Here is a 26,172-nt window from a genome sequence, read left to right as displayed (position 1 = left end):
GTAGTAAACGTATTTCGTCGCCACCCGGGCCGCAGCCGCTGGTCCCGGAGTGACACACCCAAGCAGTCCTTCTCGGCAGCCGCAGAGTAAGGTGGGTACTTATGCGCTGGTAGCGTAGATGATAAGGCACTAAACAATGATGGCAGCCGCACAACACTGTTAGCTTCAGCAGGAGCTCAATCACACGCGTCTCTCTCCTATGCAAGTGAGAGGCATAAGATGGCCGCCGTGACGTCAGGGTCACGGAAAATGGCCGCCAAGTCTCACAAACAACCCGCCTCTCGCGGGATTTCGTAGCAAAAGAGCGCCAAAAATCTAGATGGGCGGTGATAGACAGTCCCGCCGACCAATGGGATTACACGGTGGAATCCTCAAGCCCGAACCCACGGCCAATTAGTTATCAGGGATTACGATCAGGACTGCAGGCGCCCTTTTGCCTAACGCGTCCGGCAGTGCCTGTCAGTAAAAATTTAAAGCAACAACACACTTTTACTCAGCCCCTCAGGTAATGGCTCCGATAATTTCAAAATAAATTTAACCCTTCGGGCCCCACGTTGGGCGCCATAAATGTAACGCTTTTCTGACCCAATTTACCAAACCCAGGCTAGTAGTGATAATGTGAGCATGGGTTACATTGCGACACTTAATACAAAGGGGTGAGCCTCCGCTATATGGGAGAATTAGATGGAGCTGAGGGTGTAGTTGAACCACAACTAGCTGAGGTGTGTAGTGCAAATAGAGAATAATGGACGCCAGAGGATTCTTGCTTAATAACTATGGTACAATTTATTGGACAAAGGCACAACTTTATAGTGCAGCAGGGTATACTCACAGACACAGCAGTATAGAATGTGTGATCACCGTGGATAATACAAAGGTGACACTTAGGCACAGAATAACCCACTTGGAGGATGCACAGAGGATTAGTTGACACCTGAGATATAGACCTTTCAGAAGGGAGTGTTCCGGCCGACTGTGGTCCAGGGGAGAGCTCCTAACACTGGTACCTGGCGTCTAATAAAACCGGTCCCTAAAGAACGACTACAGAGCCGGGGTGGACTAAACCCTTTTACAACTCCTGGTTGGGGCTATTGACTGCCCTTGCTAAATAATCTGACTACTCTCACCACTCTAGAGGGTGCTATAAGTAAAACTGTCTGTGCTGGCTAGTTCTCATTCACGGGGCCCTGTCCCCGACTTATAAACTGGCAGTTCTCTTTACTGAGACCGTGTGTCTCAGGCCCGATGACATGCAGCCTGAGAGAACAGCAGCCAAAGAGGAAGACACTTCCTTGTTCCAGACACTATATAGTCTGCACAAGGGGAGTGGTCAACCTGGGCTAAACCTATAGGGGGTAGCCTAATACTGAAATCTGAGTGTAGAGGGCTCTGCCCTATTACAACACAGATAACATAAAGATAGGGGATAACACCATAGGGAGCTTAACCCTATGGGTCCCTACATGTGCAAGTGTGCTGCACCTATTGACACAGGACACTGAGGGAACCTGGAGCTACTGCCTATAGTGGAGGCGGCAGTAAGTCCAGGGTTCCCCTGTGTCAAAAGGCGCAGCAGTGGGAAATTCCAGACGGAAGGCAGGAAGTCTGATAGGCACAGAGTGCAACTATAGGGAAGTGCGAGGTACACATTTTAATGCAAAAGGTAAGCGGTTTTCGAGTTCACGTGATAGTGCCCTCTCCACAATCAGCCTTAGTATTTTTTGTTTTTATTTAATGCAAAACAGGACACTTTATAATCAACAAAAATAATTTATTCAATGGCCAAACATGACAAAATGTATTTTTACGAGAAGATTTATTAGTTTCTCCCTGTGTGCAATGCTTATTGTTTGCAAAGAAACATGCCCAGTCTCTATTCTGCTGTGCTTCTATTGGTGCATAATCGGTTGCTAGGAAGGGCACCTATGCACTGGGGCGGGGGGGACTTCAGTCTTGGCTTTTGTCCGTGATTGGCTCAAATGAACAATTCTACTTTTTGCTTCTGCTTTTGCAGTGCCGCCCCCCTCTGCCCCCCCATGCTTACCTTTAGAGCACTAGAGGGGGTCTAGGGGGGCTGCATCACTAGTGCAGAGAATGCAATTGCGAATTGTCTCTTAAAGTTACCAGGAGCTGCTTTTTGACACCCCTAGTAACGTATCGGGTTTCTCAACTCGCCTCATGGCAGCAGCGCCCCTGTGTAATCCCAAAATTCACCTCTTTTTCAAAACAATATAGAAACCCAAGTAAGAAAAGAAGTATGAAACTTTTTCCAGTCCACCCTACTGGTAACTTCTATAAGATGAAAGCAGATTTAGGTATGGGATCTGTTATCTGGAATGCTTGAGGCCTGGGGTTTTCTGGATAAGGGGTCTTTCTGTAATTTAAAGCCCCATTCCATAAGGCTTCTAGAAACATTTAAACATGTACAAAATAGGATTGTTTTGTCACCAACTATATTAGTTACCATCATGTTACAAGTACTGTCTTCATTACAAAGAAAAAGGAAATCAATACAAAAATAAGTTTGCTTAATTATTAATATTTTGGAACCTTCTGGATAATGGGTATATGGATAATTGTTTCCATACCTGTACATCCATACAAGTGTGCTTCCTGACTTAAGCAGTTAACCATCATGGATTGGTTCATCTAATGGTGGGCAGGCCCAGTTTCCCAATATTTTAGAAAAAGTTTGAGAGAGAGAGAGAGAGAGAGGGAATGAGATCTGTGTTATATATAATTGGAGATATGGCCATGCACAGGCCTAAACTGGCAATTTCTGGATTGTGGCAAATGCCAGAGGGGCTGCTGTAAGATGCCATAGACAGTTACTATTTATTGGGCTAATGGGGAGCTGTTTGAGTCCCTGTGTACTTAACATGCCGGGGCCTGTTTTGAATCACAGTCTGGACCTGCTTAACAGTATCAAAAAGTAAGGAACTGCTCTGAACAAATTCGAAGGCCTGGATCATTACTGTTACAGGGCTGCTGATTCACAGGGCTTGTACTGTAACTTTAATATATACATTTTTTAAACTAGGCTTTAGATCTGATTTAACTAGTAACAAGGTTTTATGTATTAAGAAAACAAACATGGCCACTTCTGTATAGATCCAGAGATTTCCTAAACATGTAATAAGCATTCACCCCTAAACTTCACCCTAACTGTCCTTCAGCATTTCCTTTATGTTGGTACTTACTAAACATATTTCTTTAGGGCAAAAAAGTACTTTGCTGCTGGGGAAAGATTGAGTGAATGCTGTGCAGTGCATTTTGGGTTGATGACAAAACCTCATGTTTGTACCCTTATATTTACAGGACAGCTGGATATATTACCCCCATGGTGACATGTAAAAAAGTTAAAAAAAATAAAAATAAAACTCATGTATAGTGTCAGTGCCTGGATCAAGAATTCCAGTCATTTCATGTAACATGTCAGTATGAACACTTTATCTAAACACATTTTTATGCAAGACAGCATTTTGTACACATATAAAAGGGGTGTAAAAACATATATGCTTTTTCAGATGTCTGCCTCTGCAGTAAGACTATCCCCTCTCATAGGCACTGCATCTGTATATGGCTCCAATGTGTTACTGCTACCCTAGAGATCATGCTCAGGCAATGCGTTCTGGCAGTCAGTCTATACACAGTATACATAGTATGTACTATTGAAAGGTAGGATGCATTTATTGTTCAGATGTCATTATATTTGGGTGTGGTTCACAAGTGTCTGTATAAGCACCGTATATGTCAGCTAACAACCATGTAAGCTACCATTTGTATTGTTCTGATAGACAATCATGTATTCAGTATTAGATGGATATATAATTGCCTCTGACATATGTACAGCAACAGTATATATTGTATTATCTCTCTTGGCAGATGCTGTGTCTCATATGGCAGGTATGTGAGTTTCAATGATGTATTTATTCATGGCAGATGGGTCTCAGCCATGTTTGCTCAAAAGACTACGAGTTGCTTTGAATAACGATCAGTATTCACCATTTCAGCAGTCTATAAAGAGGAGCATTGGGTCTGTATACTATATCAAATGGGTAAAAACTACAATAGTTGGTAAATCCCTCAACTAGAATTACAAATAGAAATGCCAAAACAGTAGCCATGGGGATTAAATTATATGTTGGTCAGATGGACATGTAGATCCGATGCTTATAGTACAGGAACCAAGAGACAACATCAGGGCAATGGTGAGAAGTGTTTCATATGAAAGCCTTCACTTCACCTTTAGTAAACAAATATATATATTTATAATCAAATATACATATATATATAAAACACAAGAGCCGTGACTATCCTGTAAATTATATCTTTATAAATGGTGCTTAATTTCTGTCACATGACTCACTTTTACTTGTGTATTATAATAAATAAAATACCCCCTGTTGAAAATATAGTATTTTAGAAGTCAGCTCAGAGTTTTATGACCTTTATATGGCCACGGAACTCCTTCATGACTTATAATTTCCTTATATTTTACAAAAGGGGGTACTTTATTCACTCTATATACTACAGGTAATAAGGGATACATAAAAATGCATGGGTATCGTTGCTTTAACTTTATCAGTAATTCAGTAATTTAATTATTGCTCTTCTGTGGATTCTTCTCTACACTTTAGATCCCAGCGCTTGGTCTTTATTTCACAGCAGAAGATAGCATAATGGTTCAAATCAGACAATTCCTCTAGTGAATATATTGTTTCTTGAAGTATGGGAAAGAAATCCAGGTTTTGAAACAAGTAAATGGGCAATTACAGGAAGAGCAGGAGAAAATGGGCAGCTGGGAATGTCAGGTCAGATTAGTGTGTTGTAGTGCAGGCCAATGGTGCGCCAGCGCTGAAAGTGTTTGTGCCCTTTCTCAGGGTAAGATTTTTCCAGTTGGCCATCCGATGGAGCAATTGCAGTCACAGGGTAGAAGTCTTCTTTGTTGCAAGGGAGCAAAAGAGGCTTTTCTCTCCCAGATCTCTGCCAGCATCTCAGAATTTGGTCCTTTAAAGAATTCATCTATATAGACACTTCATATTCCCGTGTGTCCTACAAGGAACAGATCACTGGTGTCAGTTTAAATAGAACTTTAAGCTAATACGCCTATATGTGTATACAGACAAGATACATTTAAATGGATACTCTTTATTATTGAATCAAAAAAATTTATTTTATTTTAGCTGTAATATTGGTGTGTAGGCGCCATCTCAGTGCATTGTGAGTCTGAGCTTTCAGAAGGAGCCAGCGCTACACATTAGAACTGCTTTCAGGTAACCTATTGTTTCTCCTACTCCCATGTAACTGGAGGAGTCCCAAGCTAGACTTGGATTCCTTACTATTGAGTGCTATTCTGATATCTACTGGGAGCTGCTATCTTGCTCCCTTCCCATTGTTCTGCTGATCGGCTGCTGGGAGGGGGGGTGATGTCACTCCAACTTACAGTGCAGCAGTAAAGTGTGACTGAAGTTTATCAGAGCCCAGGTCACATGGCTGTGGCACCCTGGGAAATGAAGAATATGGCTAGCCCCATGTGAAATTCCTTCAGGTTAACTTTTAGTTTGTCATAGAGTTTTTGCATTATTGGCCTTACTTTTCTGATTCCTTCTGGCTTTTAAATGGGAGTCACTGACCCCGGCAGCCAAAAAACTGTTTCTCTGCGAGGCTACAATTTTATTGTCATTGCTACTTTTTATTACTTATCTTTCTATTTAGACCCTCCTCTATTCATATTCCAGTCTCTTTTTTAAATAACTGCCTGGCTTTTAGGTTAAATTGGACCCTGAAATTCCAAACTGGAGAGCTGCTGAACAAATAGCTAAATAACTCAAAAACAGCAAAAAAATACTAAAGACCAACTGCACACTGTCTCAGAATAGCACTTTCTACATTATAGTGAAAGTTAATTCAAAGGTAAACAACCCCTTTAATAAAGTTTAGAGTTAGTATTCAGCATTCACGAATCAAAGACCTGTCAACGAGCAGTTTTATAAACATCACTATAAACCGGAGTGGTCATTGTTTGTTCTACAGAAATGCCTGCTTTATCCTCAGAGACCAAGTGCAATTGTCTTAGAATGTTACTGTCTCTCGCATACATGGTGGAGGGCCGCTAATGTAAGCCAGTGTTGGCCACTCCCCAATTTTAAACCACACCCCTTTTATCAAAATGGTCACTGCAGGGATATCAACCATAATTCATATGTTAAAGAATTATATTATGTCATATTAAGACACACCCTTAAATCCATATGCCTCCTCCTCCCCTGTGGATGGCACAGCAACCCCCAGCATATAATTACACACCTAAGGGACCATTTAATGGCTATTTCCAACTGCTAACAAACTCCCAGAACAAACCCCTGCCAGGTTCACCTCCCACAGGCAGCATAGGGTAGGCAGAGTATGGCACACACAAGCAGCACTCTGCCTGTCCTATGCTGCCTGTGGGTGCCATACCCTCCCTGCCCTATGCTGCCAGTGTGTGCCATACTCTGAGATGTGAACAGGGGAACAATGGGGGTGATTACAGCCTGAGCCTGAGGTGTGAACTCTGCAGGGGGTGAACAATGCAGAGATTAAAAGGTGTGAACAACACAGGGGATTACATTTTTAAACAATACAGAGGGTTTACAGCCTGAATCTGAGGTGAGAACCATGCAGGGGGCCAGTTAATCACAGTACTGATACCATTTAAATCTTACACAAAGTTAAGCCATCAAAGCAGCCAGACAGGTGGGGGGCCACACAGAGGGGGGTCGAGGGCCGCATGCGGCCCGCGGGCCGCCAGTTGGACAGCACTGGTCTACACCATACTAAGGGTTAAAGGTTGGCTTCTCCTTATAATATGTGTTCATGTATTAATACATCAAAGGCATTCGGAGCTCCTGAGTTTAGTTGGGGACCAAAGACTTGACAATGTACCATATTACTCACCCCTGTCTCAAATGTTGGATTGTCAAATTCAGATTCAACGGTGACTTGATCATATGGAGGAGATGAAGATAAAGGCAACCGAAGGGGAGCTTTACTTTGCAGCCTATGCAACAAAAGATTCAGAAAACATTTGTTAAAATCATCGTGAACATCCCATAGCCCCATAGCAAACTCTGATATTTCTTGGTGAAACCTCATGTACTTGGCTCTGACTATTCCTTCCTATTTGCAAGGTGCATCTTGGCCTTTGTAACTATACTGTGGTTCTCAAAATAAAGGACCAAGAATTAATTACTACATGAATAATACATACTGTATGTATATGCATATTCGTTAATTTGGTGTCTTACTGCTAAGCCAAATCTCACTTTACTTTTAGATATTCCTAAATTTGGGATTTCAGACTTTTGAATTGTTGCTCAGTGGCATCCTGATGATGGGAGGCACATAACTGCTTTTTGTCTGGGAATTTATGATGTAAGTACCCTAACTGTAATAGGTAATGTGCTGATTCTGAGCTCTCTGAATAATTCTGACTGGCCAAGGCACCCAGAGATTGTTCCGCCACCATATGAGCTATAACAGTTGTGTCTATCTAAAGTCATTGTTCTGCCTTCCATGGTCAACACCCATATGTCCAAACTCCCCACGTTGCAGCCTGTGTGCCACCTTTAACTTTGTATTCCTCTTCCTACTGAACTAAGGTTACCAAAGAAACAATGGGGACACTTCCAGAATATCCAGCCAGAAGGGCTGCAGTGGTTACAAACTAATTGTATTTATATTGAATGCACTCTACTGGCTTTGAAATATTTAAATACCTGCCACTCTGGGTGTTAAAGGGTTAATAGTAAAGCTGGCCATACACGAGCAGATCCGCTCGCTTGGCGATGTCGCCAAGCGAGCGGATCTTCCCCCGATATCCCCACCTACGGGTGGGCGATATCGGGGACCATTTAGGTAAAAAAAATAATAATCCGATCGTTTGGCCCTGGGGCCAGACGATCGGATTATGTGGGCGGCAATGGGGCAGTCGGATCGGGGACCGCATCAACGAGCCGATGCGGTCCCCGATCCGACCAGATTTTCTAACCTGGCCGATCGAGATCTGGCCAATTTCAGGCCAGATATCGGTCGGCCAGGCCGATCTGCTCTCCCCATACACGGGCCAATTAGCTGCCGAATCGGTCCAAGGGACCGATATCGGCAGCTATAGTCGGCCCGTGTATGGCCACCTTAAGGCTGCGGCATCCCATTAATCACTTAGGATTCTTCTCCTCCCTTTGGCTTTTGACTACTGAGCATGCTTAGTACTAAACATTCCCTCCAGTCTAGCAGCCAATGAAGAGATGGCATCACTGGTTTCCATAAAAACTCTGCTCTAGCTGTGAGCTCTGCTGGAAAAATATGTTTCTGTGTCAGAGGCACAGTGGCCGCCGGGTGAAAGCTTCTATTTGTTTTAGAAAACTGTGATGGTGCTGGAGCAGGTCCCCAACCTTTCTTACTCGTGAGCCACAGTCAAATGTAAAAAGACTTGTAGAGCAACACAAGCACCATAAAAGTTCATGGAGGTGCCAAATAAGGGCTAAGATTGGCTATTAGGCAGCCTCTATGCACACTATCAGCTTACAGGGGGCTTTATTTGGTAGTAAATCATGTTTTTATTCAACCAAAACTTGCCCCCAAGTCAGGAATTCAAAAATAACTCCCTGGTTTGGGGGCACTGAGAGCAACATCCAAGGGGTTGGTGAGCAACATGTTGCCCCCGAGCCACTGGTTGGGGATCACTGTGCTGGAGAATGAAGGGGATATAGGCAGTATAAATGATGCATTGGGGAGATGTGCCAGACCTTTAAACATGGTAGTAAAATGTAGGGTTTACCATTAAAGCGGACCTGTCACCTGTCATCCAAATTTTTTTCTATATTGTTAGTTGAGCAAAATAAACTTTACTTACACTATATAAATAATATAAATCTTGTTTCCTTCCATCTTGGAATTACTCAATCAAAGCAAGCAGGCAGGCACCATTTTGTGGGCACTGTTATTAAGGCAAGCTTTGTATCATGCCAAAATTTTGTTTATGTGCCAGAGTGGGGGGCCAGATGCCCATGCACTGGCTACACAATTAGATGAGGAGGAGGGGGGGGAAGTGAGATGTGCAGTGACATCTAGGAAGTGCGGAATGGAAAACTAAAGTTATCGTCTGCCCCGCCTCTATGCCTAAGGCATAGAGGCGGGGCAAGCAATATATGATTGACAGCTGTGATTTTTAAATGCCTTTATAATGGGTTTGGATGTGTTAATATAAAAATGAATTTGGGTTTCATGTTTAATTTGAACAGGACTTTTATTATACAGATTTTCATGTCTGGGTGACAGGTCCACTTTAAGTTAACCTTTATTATGTTATAGTATGTCCTATTCCTGGCAACTTTGCTATTGGCTTTCATTGTTTATCTTTTAGAATTTTTAAATTATTATTTGGCTTGCTCTTGTACATCTTTCCAGCTGACCCTGACAGCCAAAATACTATTGCTCTGTGAGGCAGAAGGACCCCTTATCAGGAAATCCCTAGGTACCAAGCATTCTGGATAATGAGTCCTATACCTGTATATCCAGAAAACATGGAATAACTAAATTAGAATGTTATCCTGGGGGTCAGTAGAAATAGAATGTAGGAGGGGTCATACATTAATGCAAATGCCAGGACAATATAGCAGGAAATCCAGCTCTGCATTTTTCTTTTCCGAATCCCTGGTTAACAGTAGAAATAAAAGCCTGTGCGCTGCAGATAGACTATTATAACAGTAACTGAAGGCAATTAAACAGAAATAACTATTAGTTATGATTATCATAGTGGAATTTTACCAATACACTTTTATTGGCTTTTAATTAACAAATCTCAGAAAGGATAAATATCACACTGGGGAACAGTAACTATAAGTTAATATTAAGTCACAGCAGTTCATCATTTCAAAGGGACTAAGTAAACAGGTAGGGAACAGCATGAGCAGTCTGACTCTACTGCAGTATTTTACCATATGTTTGTGTAGATTGATAGTCGGTTTAGAGAAGGGGAGGTTTAGATTTCTAGGCACTGGGTAAATTGAGAGACTGTACTTTAGTTCTCACCATAGGGAAAGGGTAAGTGTTATGCAAATGGATGGTTCCTCAGGACTTTTCAGCAATACAGCATATTCTCCATTGTGGCAACCATGGTTTTCTAACCTGTGCCACACAGAACAATGGCCTCCACATTATGGACCTGATACCATAGGGAAGATCAAACCATTTGGATGGGGGGTCCCAGATACTACTTAAATTCCAGCTTCAATGCATTTTGGTTGCTTCTACCACGACAATTACACATGACACCACCAAAATGATTGTCTGACTGTAGGTTCACTTCATAATTAAAGGGGTGGTTCACGTATAAGTGAACTTTTAGTATATTAATATTATTTCCAGCTCTCAAATGGGGGTCACAGCAGCCAAAAAACTGTTGCTCTGTGAGGCTAAAACTTTATTGTTATGGTTATTTTTTCATACTTATTTTTCTGTCTGGGTCCTTTCCTATTCATATATCAGTCTCTTATTCAATTCACTCCCTGGAATCCCATCAGTGAACAGTTTGGAATACTTTCATTTTAACAACATTATAGCTGCACTATGGAGAACTTCATAACATGGCAGGCTGACAGAACCCCACTCCATGCACAAATATATAATAAACTTCTCCTAATTCTGAGAACATAGGTTAAAAAGCCTTGTATATTTTGTGCAGCAAGGCACCTAATGATAATCTACCTTGTAACTAAGTTCTGAATCTTCTCTTTAAATGTTTAGCACCCGGACCCCATGTTAATGTTAGTGAGATTTTACAATGTTCTGTTGGTACAGTGATGTTCCCCTTGTAGTTAGAACATAACTTGTAACTTAACATAATGCTTAAAGAAATAACAAAATACAACTGAAATGGAGCAGTCAGTGAGATCATTTTCAACCCAAACGATCATTGGTTCTTAGTGGATGATGGCCTTCTTAGGAAGTTTCCTTGGACCACTCAATTGTTTCACATAGAGCGGGACTGCCAAGCAAATGTGGTCACTGCAGCCTAGTTATCCATGTGATTTCCCAGTGTCTGCCCATAGCGAGACCAGCTCAGTCGGTGAGGGTTGGTAACTCCCACTTTTCCACAATGTGAAATTTATGTGCGCCACACACCCTACTGTAAAGCCAGAAAGTTCTTAGCAACACAAACTAGTGTTCTCTTACCTTGAGAAATACAGGTAAATGGAGGCAATTACCAGAGCCACCATGATAATGGGTACAAAAATAGCCAGCAGGATGTGGGTGCCTTCCAATGGACTGTCTTCAGTCGCAGCCTTTGCCACAGCTAAAGAAAAGATATGGATTCAGTGAAAGTAAAACATTATCAGTTGATCAAAATTAGGTTTTCACTTGTCTCACATTAAAAGCAATGGTGGTGAATGGATTAGATTTTGGCACCCCCCAGTGACTTCGCCTCTCCTTCTCTTTTAAAATTACTTCCTGGGTTATAGATTTTGAGACACAATATGGCAGGTACCTGGTGTCCAACAGCTACTAATATAGAAATAGAAGCGTTAACAAAATGAAAGCGATAGAGATAAAGCCATTCAGAAGTAGGGAAGGGTAAATATGTTTTTTTTACCATACAACTTTTTTTTTGTGGGCATTGAAGTCTATGGGAGTTTTTTTCACCGTGAAACCTGGTACTCACCGTTACACCATTTACATCTGTGTAATAAATGTAATGACTGCCATTATTACAGGATGTAATTAAGCTATGTTAGGGGGTTCTGTAATAAGAAGCACTATGTTTGCCCAGGTGCAGTAACCCATAGCAGCAGGTAGAATTTAGTGGCCACCTGTTTAAAAGCCAACATCTTATTGGTTGCTATGGGTTATTGCTACTGGGCAAATATAGTGCCTTTTATTACATATGGGGGTGGTAGACTATATTTCACTGATAAATATGTAAGTATGCTTTTTGTTTTATTATCAGCTTATATAAACACTGTGTATTCTACTTCCTTCCTGGCCATGCTTTGAATGCACTAGAGGCAATGAATAAGAAGAAGGCGCAGGCTTTGGAAAACATTCCTAGATATGCAATAAAAACTTGGGAATTTCCCTGCTATTAGTAAGGGAACAAGGGGGAATGTTATTTCACTCACCTTCCACACTTTGGTCACTATAAAATTCTTTATATGAAGCTGGAAAAAAAAGAGTATATGCTGAAAGGTTTGTTTCCAAACATTTGCTTTCTGTCTGTAATAATGAAAGTAATACTAAACCCATATAATCAGTAACTCCTGGATAAATGATGGTTAGATTGTCCTATTAGATCAGACTCAGCCGTGTGTTGCCCAAACAGACAGCTGTTACAGTCAGCACTCAGTGCTGGGCTCACATAGCAATCTCTTGTGTTTGTTAGAATTGAGCACCACCTACAGCTAGTGATAATGGGGTAAATCCCTTGACACTAAAAAACACAGATAAGTAAGATGGCAGGCAAAAGTATTAGATCTTTGAGGGGCTACACAAACTTGCAGAATACAGAACCTAGAGGGACTGACATATCAGTAAACTGTTACTGAATATTGGTTCCAAACTGTCTCATTAGACAATTAAGTCAAATGTAATGCTACAAATGGCTATACATCTATATATGTCTTATCATCATTATTATTCTTTTGACTTTTTATTCCTTTATACTTTAAATGCTATTACCTTTGCAGATGGGTGGTGGACTGCTCCATACTGAGGGATGTCCTGGTACGCACTTTATACTTTGTTCTCCCATCAACATGTACCCAGTTATACAGGAGAACCTGATGGCCTCGCCTGGTTGGTACATTCTCTTCTCAGGCTCCTGATGCCCATTTTCTAATGCTCCTGGGTTAATGCACGGTTCATATTTTTCGGCTAAACCAACAAATAAACAACTAAAGTCAAAGTCTGTATATTTTGTATATAGAAATGCTTCTCTGCTGTTCAACATTTGCAAGTCTATGAGGAAGGAAGAAGAGACCTGGATCATGCACAAGATTCCCTAGGCTCCTGCTTAGGACCCTCCCTATAACTGAGCTGTCAACTCTCCCAGGCTCGGGTGGAAGGGGTTTGTGTGGTTGAGGCATAAGGGGGTGTTACCCAGGCCATGAGGTGCGGCAGAAAGTCTCCCAGAATGCTCCTTGAAGGTTGACATCTCTGATATACATTCTCGAGATCTTTCAGGGCTAGGAGACCCAGACACAACTACTTATGAAGAAAGGTTCCTTTAGGGGTGGTAGGGTCTAGAGCAAAATATATTTTATCTATTATTAGATAGCAATACTTAGTACTTTGGCTTTATGTGGAATGCAGGGAGTTGGCAGTCAACAGCCAGGGGTTTCAGGTTGGGATGTTTATTCTGACATATGAAGGGATGCTATTATGTACTATATAATTCTTAATATAGTAATGTATGTCTTTAATTATGGTCTCTTGTGATTCTGGGGGCCCTTTAAACCCCACCCTAAAGCCAGACCTGCATACGAGCCTTGGCAATGCACTGTGCTGTCCAGGAATAGTTTATGTACAGTATGAACAGATTCTAGAAGGTAATGTGAATTATTTTTACTGCCACAGTAAAGCCCATTGGTGACATAATCTACATGGCATTTTACCACTCACAAAACCCATATCAACTTGCAAGTAAAGGAACTATTGGACTATGCCTCTCCTTCCTACAGGTGGCTTATGGGCCTGGTTTAAAATTTAGTTTAGGTCCCCTTCCCAGTCACCCCAAAGGGAAACTCCACATCTAAAAGTAAACACAATTTCAAGCAACTTTGCAATATACATCAATTTAAAATATGCAGCCTTTTTAATGATTTTTAATGTAATAATATGGTTTGGAACAGTTCCCTAAGCCTGGCCCCATGTTCCCCTGCTGATCTGGCTGACTGCTTTGGGATTTAAAAAAAAAATAAATAATGACATGATGTCAATAAGGATGTAGTTCCTGCATGCTGTCTGTAAGCTGTGGAAAGTTGTTACAATTTGTAACATCAATGTTTTAGTCCCTCCTCCCCTGCCAGGATTTCAAATGAGGAACAGACCTGTTTTGCAGCTGGATGTCAGCATATAAAAATGGCATTTAATCATACTATTTGAAGTAATAGATTAGAATGATATGTGTATTAGGCCACCTTTTTCTTAATGCATTACTGGTCTAGCCACCCATTTATAGGTTTATCCCTTCCCTCAGTAATTCTGTATTTCATGTGGGAAAATGCTTGTGTCCATAGTGGCCCCCATAAGAACACTGAGTGCAAGCTCTGCGTCCACCCCTGCATAGAACATTTGTTAGATACTTCAAGCTGGCCAACTACGTCAAAGTCATCCCTTCTGACCTATATAAGTAATTTAAGATTAGTACTGAGCAAAGGGACTAAGTTTTACCTGCAACATTCTTGCTTATAAGGTTAAAACTCCCATATGGTTGCCCTTTTATTGGCTCCATTGGGATCACCTGAAGAGTGGAGGCTACAACATGGAGCTGGCCACTGCTTATATAGGTCAGTGTAGGACTGGCCAGATGGGATGACTGACGTAGTTGGCCAGCTTGAAGTATATTGCAATGTATGGACAAACAATCCCTCTTTTGGGTCTGGGGGGGGGGAGGGTATTTCTTAGTAGCTGAATGCACAGAAATGTCTTAATGTCCTATTTCTACATATTGTTAATGGGTGAGTGCAGAGGATCTTTTGCGGTTGTTTTTAGAACATTTGTTGCTGACCCCCACAGTGTACCGGTCTAACATGACCACATTTGTTCTATTTGAATTCTCACTTACGGACACACTTGGGCGAGCGGTCACTCCATTTGGGTACCCCAGCCTGGCGGTTGTAGCAGGTGATGGTGCTGCTCCCGGTAAGGATGTAGCCCTTGTCACAAACATAGCGCACAGTACTGCCCACTGGGAATTTGGACACAGAGAGGATCCTGCGACTATGAAGGACGTCCCCAGGGTCTGTGCAGGCGGTCACTGGGTAAAGGACACAGACAGGGATTGAAATGTTTTACAGAGGGAAAGATACAGTATGTGATATTAAGAGGTAGTGCTGAGGATTGGAACCATAATAATAACATGACTCAAAATATTTGTCTGTATATAACAATAACGCTTCTCACCTGGGGCATTTTTCTGCCAAATATTGATTGCCAGACATTTTAGAAACATTTATATTTTTTAATTAAAAGAGCCTTTTGAAAATGTCCATAATTTGACAGATACCAGTAGGGGGAGCTGTGATCACATAATAGTTTGTGCCATAGTGTAACAAAGGCATTTTCAGATGAGCTACAGTTAAGGCCTCATGATGTAAAAGAAGAATGAAAGCCCATAAATTCCTGATTGCTTGTGTACTACTAAAAGGCATGTTTATGTTGAGGGAAGTTATAAACTGAATGTGCCATGTACTGTTCTACTGTAGCACATCACTTAGAACATTAGCTGTTATTAAACTGAGAGTGGAGAACAAGAAAGATACAGATTTGATGTGCGAGGAGGAAAGAGAATGGATTGTATGGTATTCGGTGTCACTGTAGATGTATTTTATTGGCGCGTGTGTTTAGCAGCAGATGAAAATTAGCAGAATTCTGGTTATGTTCAAGGTCTCCTGTGCGTGACCAGAAATCTGCACGTGAAAATAAATGCCTCTTTATTCTCATCCATTTATCTTACTATCTCTCATCTCTACATCTTTCTCTGCTTATATACAAAGGGCAGGGTGCAGAATTGCAGCCATGAGATCCCTATGTTCTAAGCACTGGTATCTAGCCATTAACAGTGCTGTGCCGTGGCCACATGTAAGGAGCACACGTGTGGATAACCATGGACATCAGTGTAATGGGCAGCTCTTTGCACTAAATACCAAAACTGCAACAGCAGTATTTGCAGCTTCTGGGAGGGTGACGTGCATTGTGGGTAAAAACATGGTGTTTTTTTTTGCACTGGCTACCTTGTACCTCAGTGTTACGTAAATAAGCCCTTGGAGCTCAGTTACCCAGTGTCCTACCCTGTATTCCATTCTCTCTGAAATGTCGCAGGTCTCTATTGTGTGTTTTTAAACACAGAGACCTGTGGCCACCTTCATGTATGGGGCGATGCAAGTGGGTGCCCGCCTACCTGTAACACCCCTTATTTAAGCATGCCATACAAACAGCAACTCAACACAACCATAAACCTGCATCTCTTGACATGAGTAACGTTGGATCTTGACCCGCCCTTCTCCCAACCAACACCCTCCTTTTTACCTGTTTACTTACCATCCCCAATAAACAACACGGACACCAATTCTTGGGATAAAATGGCCGCAGATAATTTATTAACAACAATCAAAGTTTTAATTTAAAACATAACATATATAACAAATGTGAAACAACATTTCAAACATAACACAAATGTTTGTATAACAAACAAACCAACTTTTAAATAACCAAACACTGTAACAATCCAATAACTGCGCAGCGCAACTGGCGCTGCCAGCTGCCCTTCTAGCCTGGAACCAACTACCCAACAAAAATCACCTCCTAATCCACTTTCTTACCCCTGAGGTTCCAAGCATGCCAGCCCCAATTAACTATAAAACTCCCCTCCTAACCCAACCATTGTTTTCCCCCAACTTAATCACCCCGCCAACGACACTCCGCTATCTCCACCTCTATAGGGAGGGAGGGTGGGCGTTTTACTATGCTGACTAAAATGGATTGAGAAGCGGGAACAGTTACCAGCATTTTATACCCCTTACAAATCAACCAATCACCTGCAACTGGGAGTGGCTAAGTCTTACCAACGTATCTGTCATGCCCCTGCTTCCCTACGTTTTACTACGGGTCATTGGGCTACTTTCTATAGAGTTTGTATGAAGAGTTAAGAGAATTACATTTCCCAACATGCAGCCCTACTGGGGCTTTGATACCACCAATCATTAAAGGGGTTATTCATCTTCAATCTTTTAGTATGATGTTTAGAGTAATATTCTGAGACAATTTGAAATTTGTCATTCAGCAGATCTTCAGTTTGTAGTTTCAGCAGCTATCTGGTTGCTAGGGTGCAAATAACCTTAGCAAAAGACAAACTCTTGCTATGTCTATCTTGATTTTTCCAAAAAGCTCACTGATATTTAGGTCTGGACCTTGGCTGGAAAAAGAGGAATGTATATTTTGTGGCTGTACTGGACAAATTCTGTATTATAAATCATTATTCAGTAGATGGCTCATAATGTCCTCCAAAGGCAAGGCTGTTGTTTTGAATAACAGGAGCTTGGAATGACAAACATGGTGCTCTCGCAAGAAATGAAATGGCTCCCACCACTGGGGCCCACATTATATGTGCAAATACTTGTCTGGCCTATTTTTTCTTAAATCCCCACCTAAAATGCACCGGGTTATGTCAGTTAAATAATTCCCTTTTTTCCACCCGTAGTCAGATTCTTTCCTGCTGCTAATTATCTATACCATGGTTGGCACTATTTAACGTAAAGTCAAATATTTAGTTTGCTTAATGTACAGATCAATACTGGCTTCATTAAATTAAGAGATTAGATTGTAACCAGCATTGCACTTTATTATAAGCAGGGCTTTCCCTTTGTGTTCTTTTGCCTGATTCTTTCATGGGTACAGAAGTTGTTTGAGTCAGTGTATCAGTGGTGTAACTACCTATACAGCAGTCACAGGGCAACAGGGGGGGATTTTTTTTCAGGGGGCTCGACCTGAACAAGTTACGCCACTTAGGGGCACATTTACTAATCCACGAACGCTCCGAAGACGTCCGAATGAGTTTTTTTTCGTAATGATCGGTATTTTGCGATTTTTTCGTAAATTGTCGCGACTTTTTCGTAGCCGTTACAACTTTTTCAGAAATTGTCGCAACTTTTTCGTAGCCATTACGATTTGTGTGACTTGTCACGACTTTTTCGTAGCTGTCGCGCCGAGTACAAAAGTTTCGGATTCATTCAAGCTTCAGTATCGTGACTTTCCTTGGGCCAGGTTGGAGCTGCAGAGTGCCATTGAGCCCTATGGGAGACTTTCCGTGGGCCAGGTTGGAGCTGCAGAGTGCCATTGAGCCCTATGGGAGACTTTCCTTGGGCCGGGTTGGAGCTGCAGAGTGCCATTGAGCCCTATGGGAGACTTTCCTTGGGCCAGGTTGGAGCTGCAGAGTGCCATTGAGTCCTATGGGAGACTTTCCTTGGGCCGGGTTGGAGCTGCAGAGTGCCATTGAGCCCTATGGGAGACTTTCCTTGGGCCAGGTTGGAGCTGCAGAGTGCCATTGAGTGCTATGGGAGACTTTCCTTGGGCTGGGTTGGAGCTGCAGAGTGCCATTGAGCCCTATGGGAGACTTTCCTTGGGCCAGGTTGGAGCTGCAGGGTGCCATTGAGTCCTATGGGAGACTTTCCTTGGGCCGGGTTGGAGCTGCAGAGTGCCATTGAGCCCTATGGGAGACTTTCCTTGGGCCGGGTTGGAGCTGCAGGGTGCCATTGAGTCCTATGGGAGACTTTCCTTGGGCCGGGTTGGAGCTGCAGAGTGCCATTGAGCCCTATGGGAGACTTTCCTTGGGCCAGGTTGGAGCTGCAGGGTGCCATTGAGTCCTATGGGAGACTTTCCTTGGGCCGGTTGGAGCTGCAGAGTGCCATTGAGCCCTATGGGAGACTTTCCTTGGGCCAGGTTGGAGCTGCAGAGTGCCATTGAGCCCTATGGGAGACTTTCCTTGGGCCAGGTTGGAGCTGCAGAGTGCCATTGAGCCCTATGGGAGACTTTCCTTGGGCCAGGTTGGAGCTGCAGAGTGCCATTGAGCCCTATGGGAGGCTTTCCTTGGGCCGGGTTGGAGCTGCAGAGTGCCATTGAGCCCTATGGGAGACTTTCCTTGGGCCGGGTTGGAGCTGCAGAGTGCCATTGAGCCCTATGGGGAGACTTTCCTTGGGCCGGGTTGGAGCTGCAGAGTGCCATTGAGTGCTATGGGAGACTTTCCTGGGCACAGGTTGGAGCTGCAGAGTGCCATTTGAGCCCTATGGGAGACTTTCCTTGGGCCAGGTTGGAGCTGCAGAGTGCCATTGAGCCCTATGGGAGACTTTCCTTGGGGGCCCGGGTTGGAGCTGCAGAGTGCCATTGAGTGCTATGGGAGACTTTCCTTGGGCCAGGTTGGAGCTGCAGAGTGCCATTGAGTCCCTATGGGAGGCTTTCCTTGGGCCAGGTTGGAGCTGCAGAGTGCCATTGAGCCCATGGGAGACTTTCCTTGGGCCAGGTTGGAGCTGCAGAGTGCCATTGAGCTCTATGGGAGACTTTCCTTGGGCCGGGTTGGAGCTGCAGAGTGCCATTGAGCCCTATGGGAGACTTTCCTTGGGCCGGGTTGGAGCTGCAGAGTGCCATTGAGCCCTATGGGAGACTTTCCTTGGGCCAGGTTGGAGCTGCAGAGTGCCATTGAGCCCTATGGGAGACTTTCCTTGGGCCAGGTTGGAGCTGCAGAGTGCCATTGAGCCCTATGGGAGACTTTCCCTTGGGCCAGGTTGGAGCTGCAGAGTGCCATTGAGCCCTATGGGAGGCTTTCCTTGGGCCAGGTTGGAGCTGCAGAGTGCCATTGAGCCCTATGGGAGACTTTCCTTGGGCCGGGTTGGAGCTGCAGAGTGCCATTGAGCCCTATGGGAGACTTTCCTTGGGCCAGGTTGGAGCTGCAGAGTGCCATTGAGCCCTATGGGAGACTTTCCTTGGGCCGGGTTGGAGCTGCAGAGTGCCATTGAGCCCTATGGGTGACTTTCCTTGGGCCGGGTTGGAGCTGCAGAGTGCCATTGAGCCCTATGGGAGACTTTCCTTGGGCCGGGTTGGAGCTGCAGAGTGCCATTGAGTGCTATGGGAGGCTTCCAAAATCATGCAAAGTTTGAAAGTTTTGCCCGCCATTTACGAGCGCTCAATGTGAAAAAGTTGCGACAATATACGAGCAAATCGTAACGGCTAAGAAAAAGTCGCGACAATTCGCGCAAGCCGTAATGGTTATGAAAAAGTCGCGACAATTTACGAAAAAGTTGTAACGGCGACGAAAAAAATCGCAAAAAATTCGAAAAAGTCGCAAAATGTTCGTTTTCCAATCTGAATTTTTCCCATTCGGATTCGGATTCGTGGATTAGTAAATCAGCCCCTTACTGTATTAAAAGCTGCAGTGTCTGCAGGACCATAGCCTGGCATGCCACTGTAGAGTCCAGGACACGTAGAGAGATTGCAGGACATTTGATAAAACTATGGGTGCTTTTGTAAGAAAGTGAGTTTTCCAGCTTCCTAGTATGCTCCTATTTGTTATAAATGAATGTAAAGTGCTGGTAACTTGCTGGAATTTATATAAATAAATGATGATGATATTTACGGTCACCATTATTAAAACTTTATTAAAATTGTAAAATGTATTCTATAAAAGACAAAAGTAATTAAAATGCGATGCATTATTTAATCTTAGCCAACTTTTGGGTATCAAAGCAGCCTCCCTGGGTCACCTGAGTAAGTGGTTAATGGGATTCTGTCATGATTTTTATGGTGTAGTTTGTTTTGCTAAATTAAACTGTGTACTTTGCAAATAATTAATTCTACATTATTCTTGAACTGATAAATGTATTTTTTTAGTTTAGTAATATTGGTGTGTAGGCACCATCTCAATGCATTGTGCCTTAGTCTGAACTTTCAGAAGGAGCCAGTGCTACACAATACAACTGCTTTCAGATAATATCTAGTATGTGGTTGGATTAGTGGAGCAGTTTATATTCCGAGGACTTCCCATACAAGTCAGTTGAACTGAAGAAGCTGCTCGGATGAGTAGTGAAACGTCTTCAATGATTACTTAACAAGTCCAGTTGCTTTAGATTTATTTATACTAGATATACCATGACCTGGATGAATGAAAGTCTTCATAGTCATATTGCTTTCAGATAAGCTATTGTTTCTCCTACTCCCATGCAACTGGAGGAGTTAGGACCAGACTTGGGTGGTTTAGTATTGAGTGCTATTCTAATATCTACCACTATGAGGGTAAAAAAGATGGAGGATTTAGCAATTTTAGATATATGCTTTTAAAATATGAGGTTAGACTGTCAAGGTTGGGGTTGTTTCCTCTGCAGAAAATCACTTCCAAGGGGACATGACTACTCTGTACAAGTACATTAGAGGGGATTATAGGCAGATAGGGGGTGTTCTTTTTTCCTACATAAATGATTAGAGGACCAGAACTTTTATTTGAAGCAGCGTAGGGGTTTTTATCACAGTGAGGGCAGTGAGGTTGGGGAATGCCCTTCCTAGTGATGTTGTGATGGCAGATTCTGTTAATGCCTATAAGAGGGGCCTGGATGAGTTCTTGAACAAGCATAGTATCCAAGGCTATTGTGGTACTAATATCTACAATAAGTAAGATACTGGTATATAGTTTAAGTATGTGAGTATATGGATAGATCGGTAAGAGTGGGTGTATATATGGGCACTAAGGTTTGGGTGGAAGGGCTGAATTTGATGGACTTTGGTCTTTTTGATGAACTATGAAAAATGAACTATATAATTACATATAGGTCACACAGGATAGAAGAACATTGAGAGAGAACAAGCATAACTCCGTATACAAACTGGGACTGCAAAGTTAAATTGAGAAGATTGATACATCCGAGCTGCGGGATCGATAATATTTTACTGGATGTGTCTCCAGTGAGCGCTGAACTCTGTTGTTTCATAAGGCTGAAAATTAGGTTTTATTTGCTGCGGTGTCCGAAGTCTGCAGAAATACAGATTGCCTAGCCTTAAATCGTGGAGCTTTAGCTGATCTTCTCTTGCCTTTATGTTCCAGATTGTTATTTAAGAGTAGAGAAAAGGACTGCAAAACAATTGCATTTATTAAATGTATTGATTCCAGCTTGCGCAATGTTAAAATGTTAGATTGTGTTTTTTGGGACGGCGCATGTGGGCAATTTTGACTATTTTAATCAATGCTGTTCTCAGCCATTTTTTTAAGTGGTATTTTCTCATTAAGTAAAGCACATTATAACACAGAACACCCTGACGTCATGGAAGCAATTATTACAGAAAAAGCATTGGCTTTAAACACCGCCCTGCAGCCAGAGCAATGATCTGTTGTGTGCCTCTACAATTCCTTTATGGGCAGGCAGTATTTCACAATGGAACACTCCGAGCATTCCCAGATGCTGCCCGCAACCGCTCAGCACTTAATTGGAGGGTTCCACAGCTAAGGGAGTATAGCTTTGTATAGAAAGCTTAGCAAGGATTGTAATGCCAATATACATTATATTAAATAATAGTGATGTAATGCATTCTCACCATAAACGTTTATGATTCCCAGAACCTTTTTCTATAGCACCTGTAATGAAATATTTCTATTTGGCACAAAGTGCATAACAAATAGGGCCAGTCATGCATGCTGTTTGACTTCGGGGGAGTCATTTGCGCTGTTAGAATACTGAGTATTGGTAAAACGTGATTTCCGATTTTCTTTCTGCGTCCATGAACAATTTTATATTGAATTGTATAGCACTATTTCTAAAGTGATTTATTGTTCTGCTTATGATATAGAGCACTCTACCTAGTACAATATAGGGATAGTGAGTATCTGCCCTGCAGAGCTTACAATCTGCAGGTTGTGCCTATGTGACATGAAAGGTGAATTAGCCAGTGCCAGAGGATTGGTGCTAGTATTAGAGAGAATATTGTAATTAATGACAGCTAAAGTTCAAAACTAGTGATGGGCGAATCTGTCCTGTTTTTGCTTCACCGAAAAATTTGCAAACTGTCAATGGGTGTTTTTTTGGGGCATTTATTTTTACGCAGAAAAAAAAGTCAATGGGCATTGTTTTCTCATGCCAAATGAATTAAAATCAATGGGCATTATTTCTCAAGTTTTGTCTCACTACAAATTCATTAAAGCAATGGGCTTTTAATCCCTCAAGCTTTTCTCATGCCAAATGCATTGAGGTTAATGGGCATTTTTTTTTATACTAAAAGCTTTGAAATGAATGAGCATTTTTTGCAGTGTTTTCTTATGTTCTTTGCAGTTAATCTTTGCTGTGGTTTTGTGAAAAAAAACCACAGAATTTTGCCGTAAATCCATGTGTGGCAAAAGAATTATCTGTCAAAACCACACCGGGCACAAGTTTGGTGTGCTTATTGGCATAAACATGGAGTTACTACCAAGTGCATGGTGGTAGTAACTCCAGGGTTCCCCAGCATTGACCATTTATCAGAATAGGCAGGATGGATTGGTAACCATGTGCAAGCGCAGGATTATGTTTGGATGCAAATACCTTAATGAACAGGCCCGGATTTGTGGAGAGGCCACAAAGGCCCGGGCCTAGGGAGGTAGAAACCTGGGGGCGCACCAAAATCTAAAAAGTTTTGTACCCATATAGAGCATGCCGCCCCGCCGGGGGGACTTCTCCCCACTGCTTCGTATCCAAGTTTGGCCCACTGCGCATGCGTGCGCGCACCCCCCCCCCCGCTGTTCGCGCACGTGCCTCCGACCGGGGGCGGCCTCGGGCAGCCAATTTGGAAATCCGGTTCTGTTAATGAACTGCGTCACTGTGTGCTCTCCATTGCTCTGCTTATAGAGAACCCACACGTGGGTTTAACTCAAATATCCATGATCCTTTTGAACAGTCTCTAACTAATAACCCAAACCTTTATTTTGCATCTAGTCATTGTTTCACATGTCTCAGAAATATATGGTGTATCAGATGCTTATTACATGTAAAACATTGGAAAATACTGCTAAAGAATCAACTTTTCATGGACTTAATACATAAACTGCAAGGAAAGCGAGCAAAGGAAAGATTTATATCTATAGGTAAAGATAACTTAGTTCTCTTAAACATAAACAGCCATTTGGATCCTTGTTTTTTTGTATAATTAAGCATGAATATGCCACTCACTGCGCTGCTGACACTTGAGCCCTAACACAATGTGTTGCTGATTTCAGTGCATCATGATGAAAAGGTGACAGTTAGGAGGGAACTCTTAAAAGCAAAAAACTGTAATGAGGCAGGCATGGAGAGAGGAGGAAATTTGTTGTTTCGTTAAAAAACAAAAGCAACAAAAACTATTTGCCATTTTACAGTCCCTGATTTTACTGATGTTGGTTTATCAAGAATCAGGCCTAATATACTGTAAATACATACTGTATAAACAGATGCCAAGAAATACAGGTAGACTGCCCATCATGCATTTCTCTATGTCAGGGATCCCCAACATTTTCTACTCATGTGACACATTTAGATATAAAAAGTGTTGGTGAGCAACACAAGCATGAAAAAAAGTTCTTTGCCAAATAAGGGCTGTGATTGGCTATTTGGTATCCCCATGTGGACTGCTGGCTCTGCTTGGAGTAAAACTGTGTCTCTGTGCTTCCAAAACTTTGAGATTTAAGAATTTGATCTGCATATGTACCATGTTGGCTAGTGCACAGAGCAGGGATCCCCAACCTTTTTCATTTGTGAGCCACACTCAGATGTAAAAAGCCGCACAAGCATTAAAAAAGTTAATTGAGGATGCCAAATAAGGGCTGTGATTGGCTATTTGGTAGCCCCATGTAGACTGCTGGCCTGCAGGAGGCTCTAATTGGAAAAACAGTGTCTCTGTGATTCTAAACTTGTCTCCAAGCAGAGATTCAAAAATGAGCATCATGAACATCAAAGGGGGAGGGCCATCTACCACAGACTCCATTTTAATCAAGTAGTTAACATTTTTTAAAATGATTTTCTTTTTCTCTGTAATAATAAAGCAGTACATTGTACTTGTCCCCAACTAAGATATAATTAACTCTTATTGGAGGCAAAACAATCCTATTGGGTCTGTTTAATGTTTACATTATTTTTTTAGGTATAAAAATCCAGATTATGAAAAGAATCTTTATCCGGAAAACTCCCGGTCCCCAGCATTCTGGATAACAGGTCCCATACCTGTGTCAGTAAATATTGCCTTAAACATCTTTTCCCTTGAGCCACCATTTTGCTATGGGCTGTGTGCTCCCTCAGAGATCAGCGGACAGGAAATAATGCAGCTCTAACTGTAACAGGAAAAAGTGTGGGAGGAAAAGGCAGAGCTTTGTCCATTAATAGGCTGATGTGAAATAATACTGTATGTATGTGTGCCCTTGGTTTGTTTGTGTGAACTGTGAATCGTATGATCCCAGGGAGTGGCCCTTAAAATAGCAATTTTCTATTTAGGATTACCCAATGGCACATATCACTATGGCTTATTTAGTTTATAGAGACCTACATTGTTCGGAGGTATAGTTGATTTGTTGATCACATTCAGATGATATCATTGTGAAATGGCAAACTTTGGCAAACTTGGTAGCTGCCCTGGATTTGGGTGTGGCTAGACCCCTATGTTACCTCTTCCGCCATGGGACCAGCTTGATGCCATAAGGCCTGCACAGGAACTGGTGGGTCTAGGCATTTGAGCATGTCTTTGTGTCTGACACACTTTTCTGTACACATGAAAGTATCTATTCAAATGAAACTTGGGTCCTTCTGTCTCGGCAGCTATTCTGACACTCATCTAGAAGTGATGCAGTTAAACTGGCAGGTTCTGTTTGTGTTCAATTCGGTATCCCAATGTCATTACATGCTCCTCAGGAGTGGAAACAAATCTATGAGATTTTTATCAGCAGGACGTTAATAGAGTCTACCACACTGCTAGACACCAATAAAGAGAGGTGTGCAACAGCTATATCCAAGGCTTTTCTGGTCACTTGCTCTTTGGGATTTTTGATAATCTCAACAGAACCAGATGCTAAGGAAGAAACAGCGTTATCGGGAAAACTTGGGGCAGCATTAACAAAATTTGAGTACAACTTTGCAAATGTTTTTTTTTTTTATTGGTTTAGGCCTATATTTTATTTCATATGGACAAGAAATGGGTGCAAAATAGGAGGAAAAATATTTAAAAGTTCAGCTCCATTTTTGTTTGCTTTGAGCCATTTTCCCATTTTTTATATATAGTATCTCAATCTTTAAATCCAGCTTGAAAAAAACTGAAAGGACTCGCGAGCAGTTGTTTCTTCGCTTCCCTGTGTTGCATTCCCGTGTGTTCCACCAATGGAAAATGCAGAAACAAGCCCACCCTGTTCTTTCTAATGTGTCTGTACTCACACAGGCACATGTAAGC

General features: G+C 42.2%; 1 protein-coding gene across 1 annotated transcript in view; it reads right to left on the bottom strand.

Moving 5' to 3' along the window:
- Nucleotides 1-1,754: 1,754 nt before the first annotated feature.
- The window catches only part of sez6 (seizure related 6 homolog), a 324,119-nt gene continuing 299,701 nt past the window's right edge, over nt 1,755-26,172 (bottom strand). The window contains exons 12-17 of the mRNA XM_004911704.4: nt 14,825-15,016; nt 12,718-12,912; nt 12,162-12,200; nt 11,218-11,338; nt 6,940-7,042; nt 1,755-5,055 (exon numbers count right to left, since the gene is read on the bottom strand). Coding sequence (XP_004911761.1) covers nt 5,026-5,055; nt 6,940-7,042; nt 11,218-11,338; nt 12,162-12,200; nt 12,718-12,912; nt 14,825-15,016 — 680 coding nt within the window. The 3' untranslated portion in view covers nt 1,755-5,025. The remainder of the gene's footprint in view (nt 5,056-6,939; nt 7,043-11,217; nt 11,339-12,161; nt 12,201-12,717; nt 12,913-14,824; nt 15,017-26,172) is intronic.

Source organism: Xenopus tropicalis, chromosome 2 (genome assembly GCF_000004195.4).
Source record: "Xenopus tropicalis strain Nigerian chromosome 2, UCB_Xtro_10.0, whole genome shotgun sequence".
In the NCBI taxonomy this organism is placed as follows: domain Eukaryota; kingdom Metazoa; phylum Chordata; class Amphibia; order Anura; family Pipidae; genus Xenopus; species Xenopus tropicalis.
This window is presented reverse-complemented; position numbering and strand designations above follow the sequence as displayed.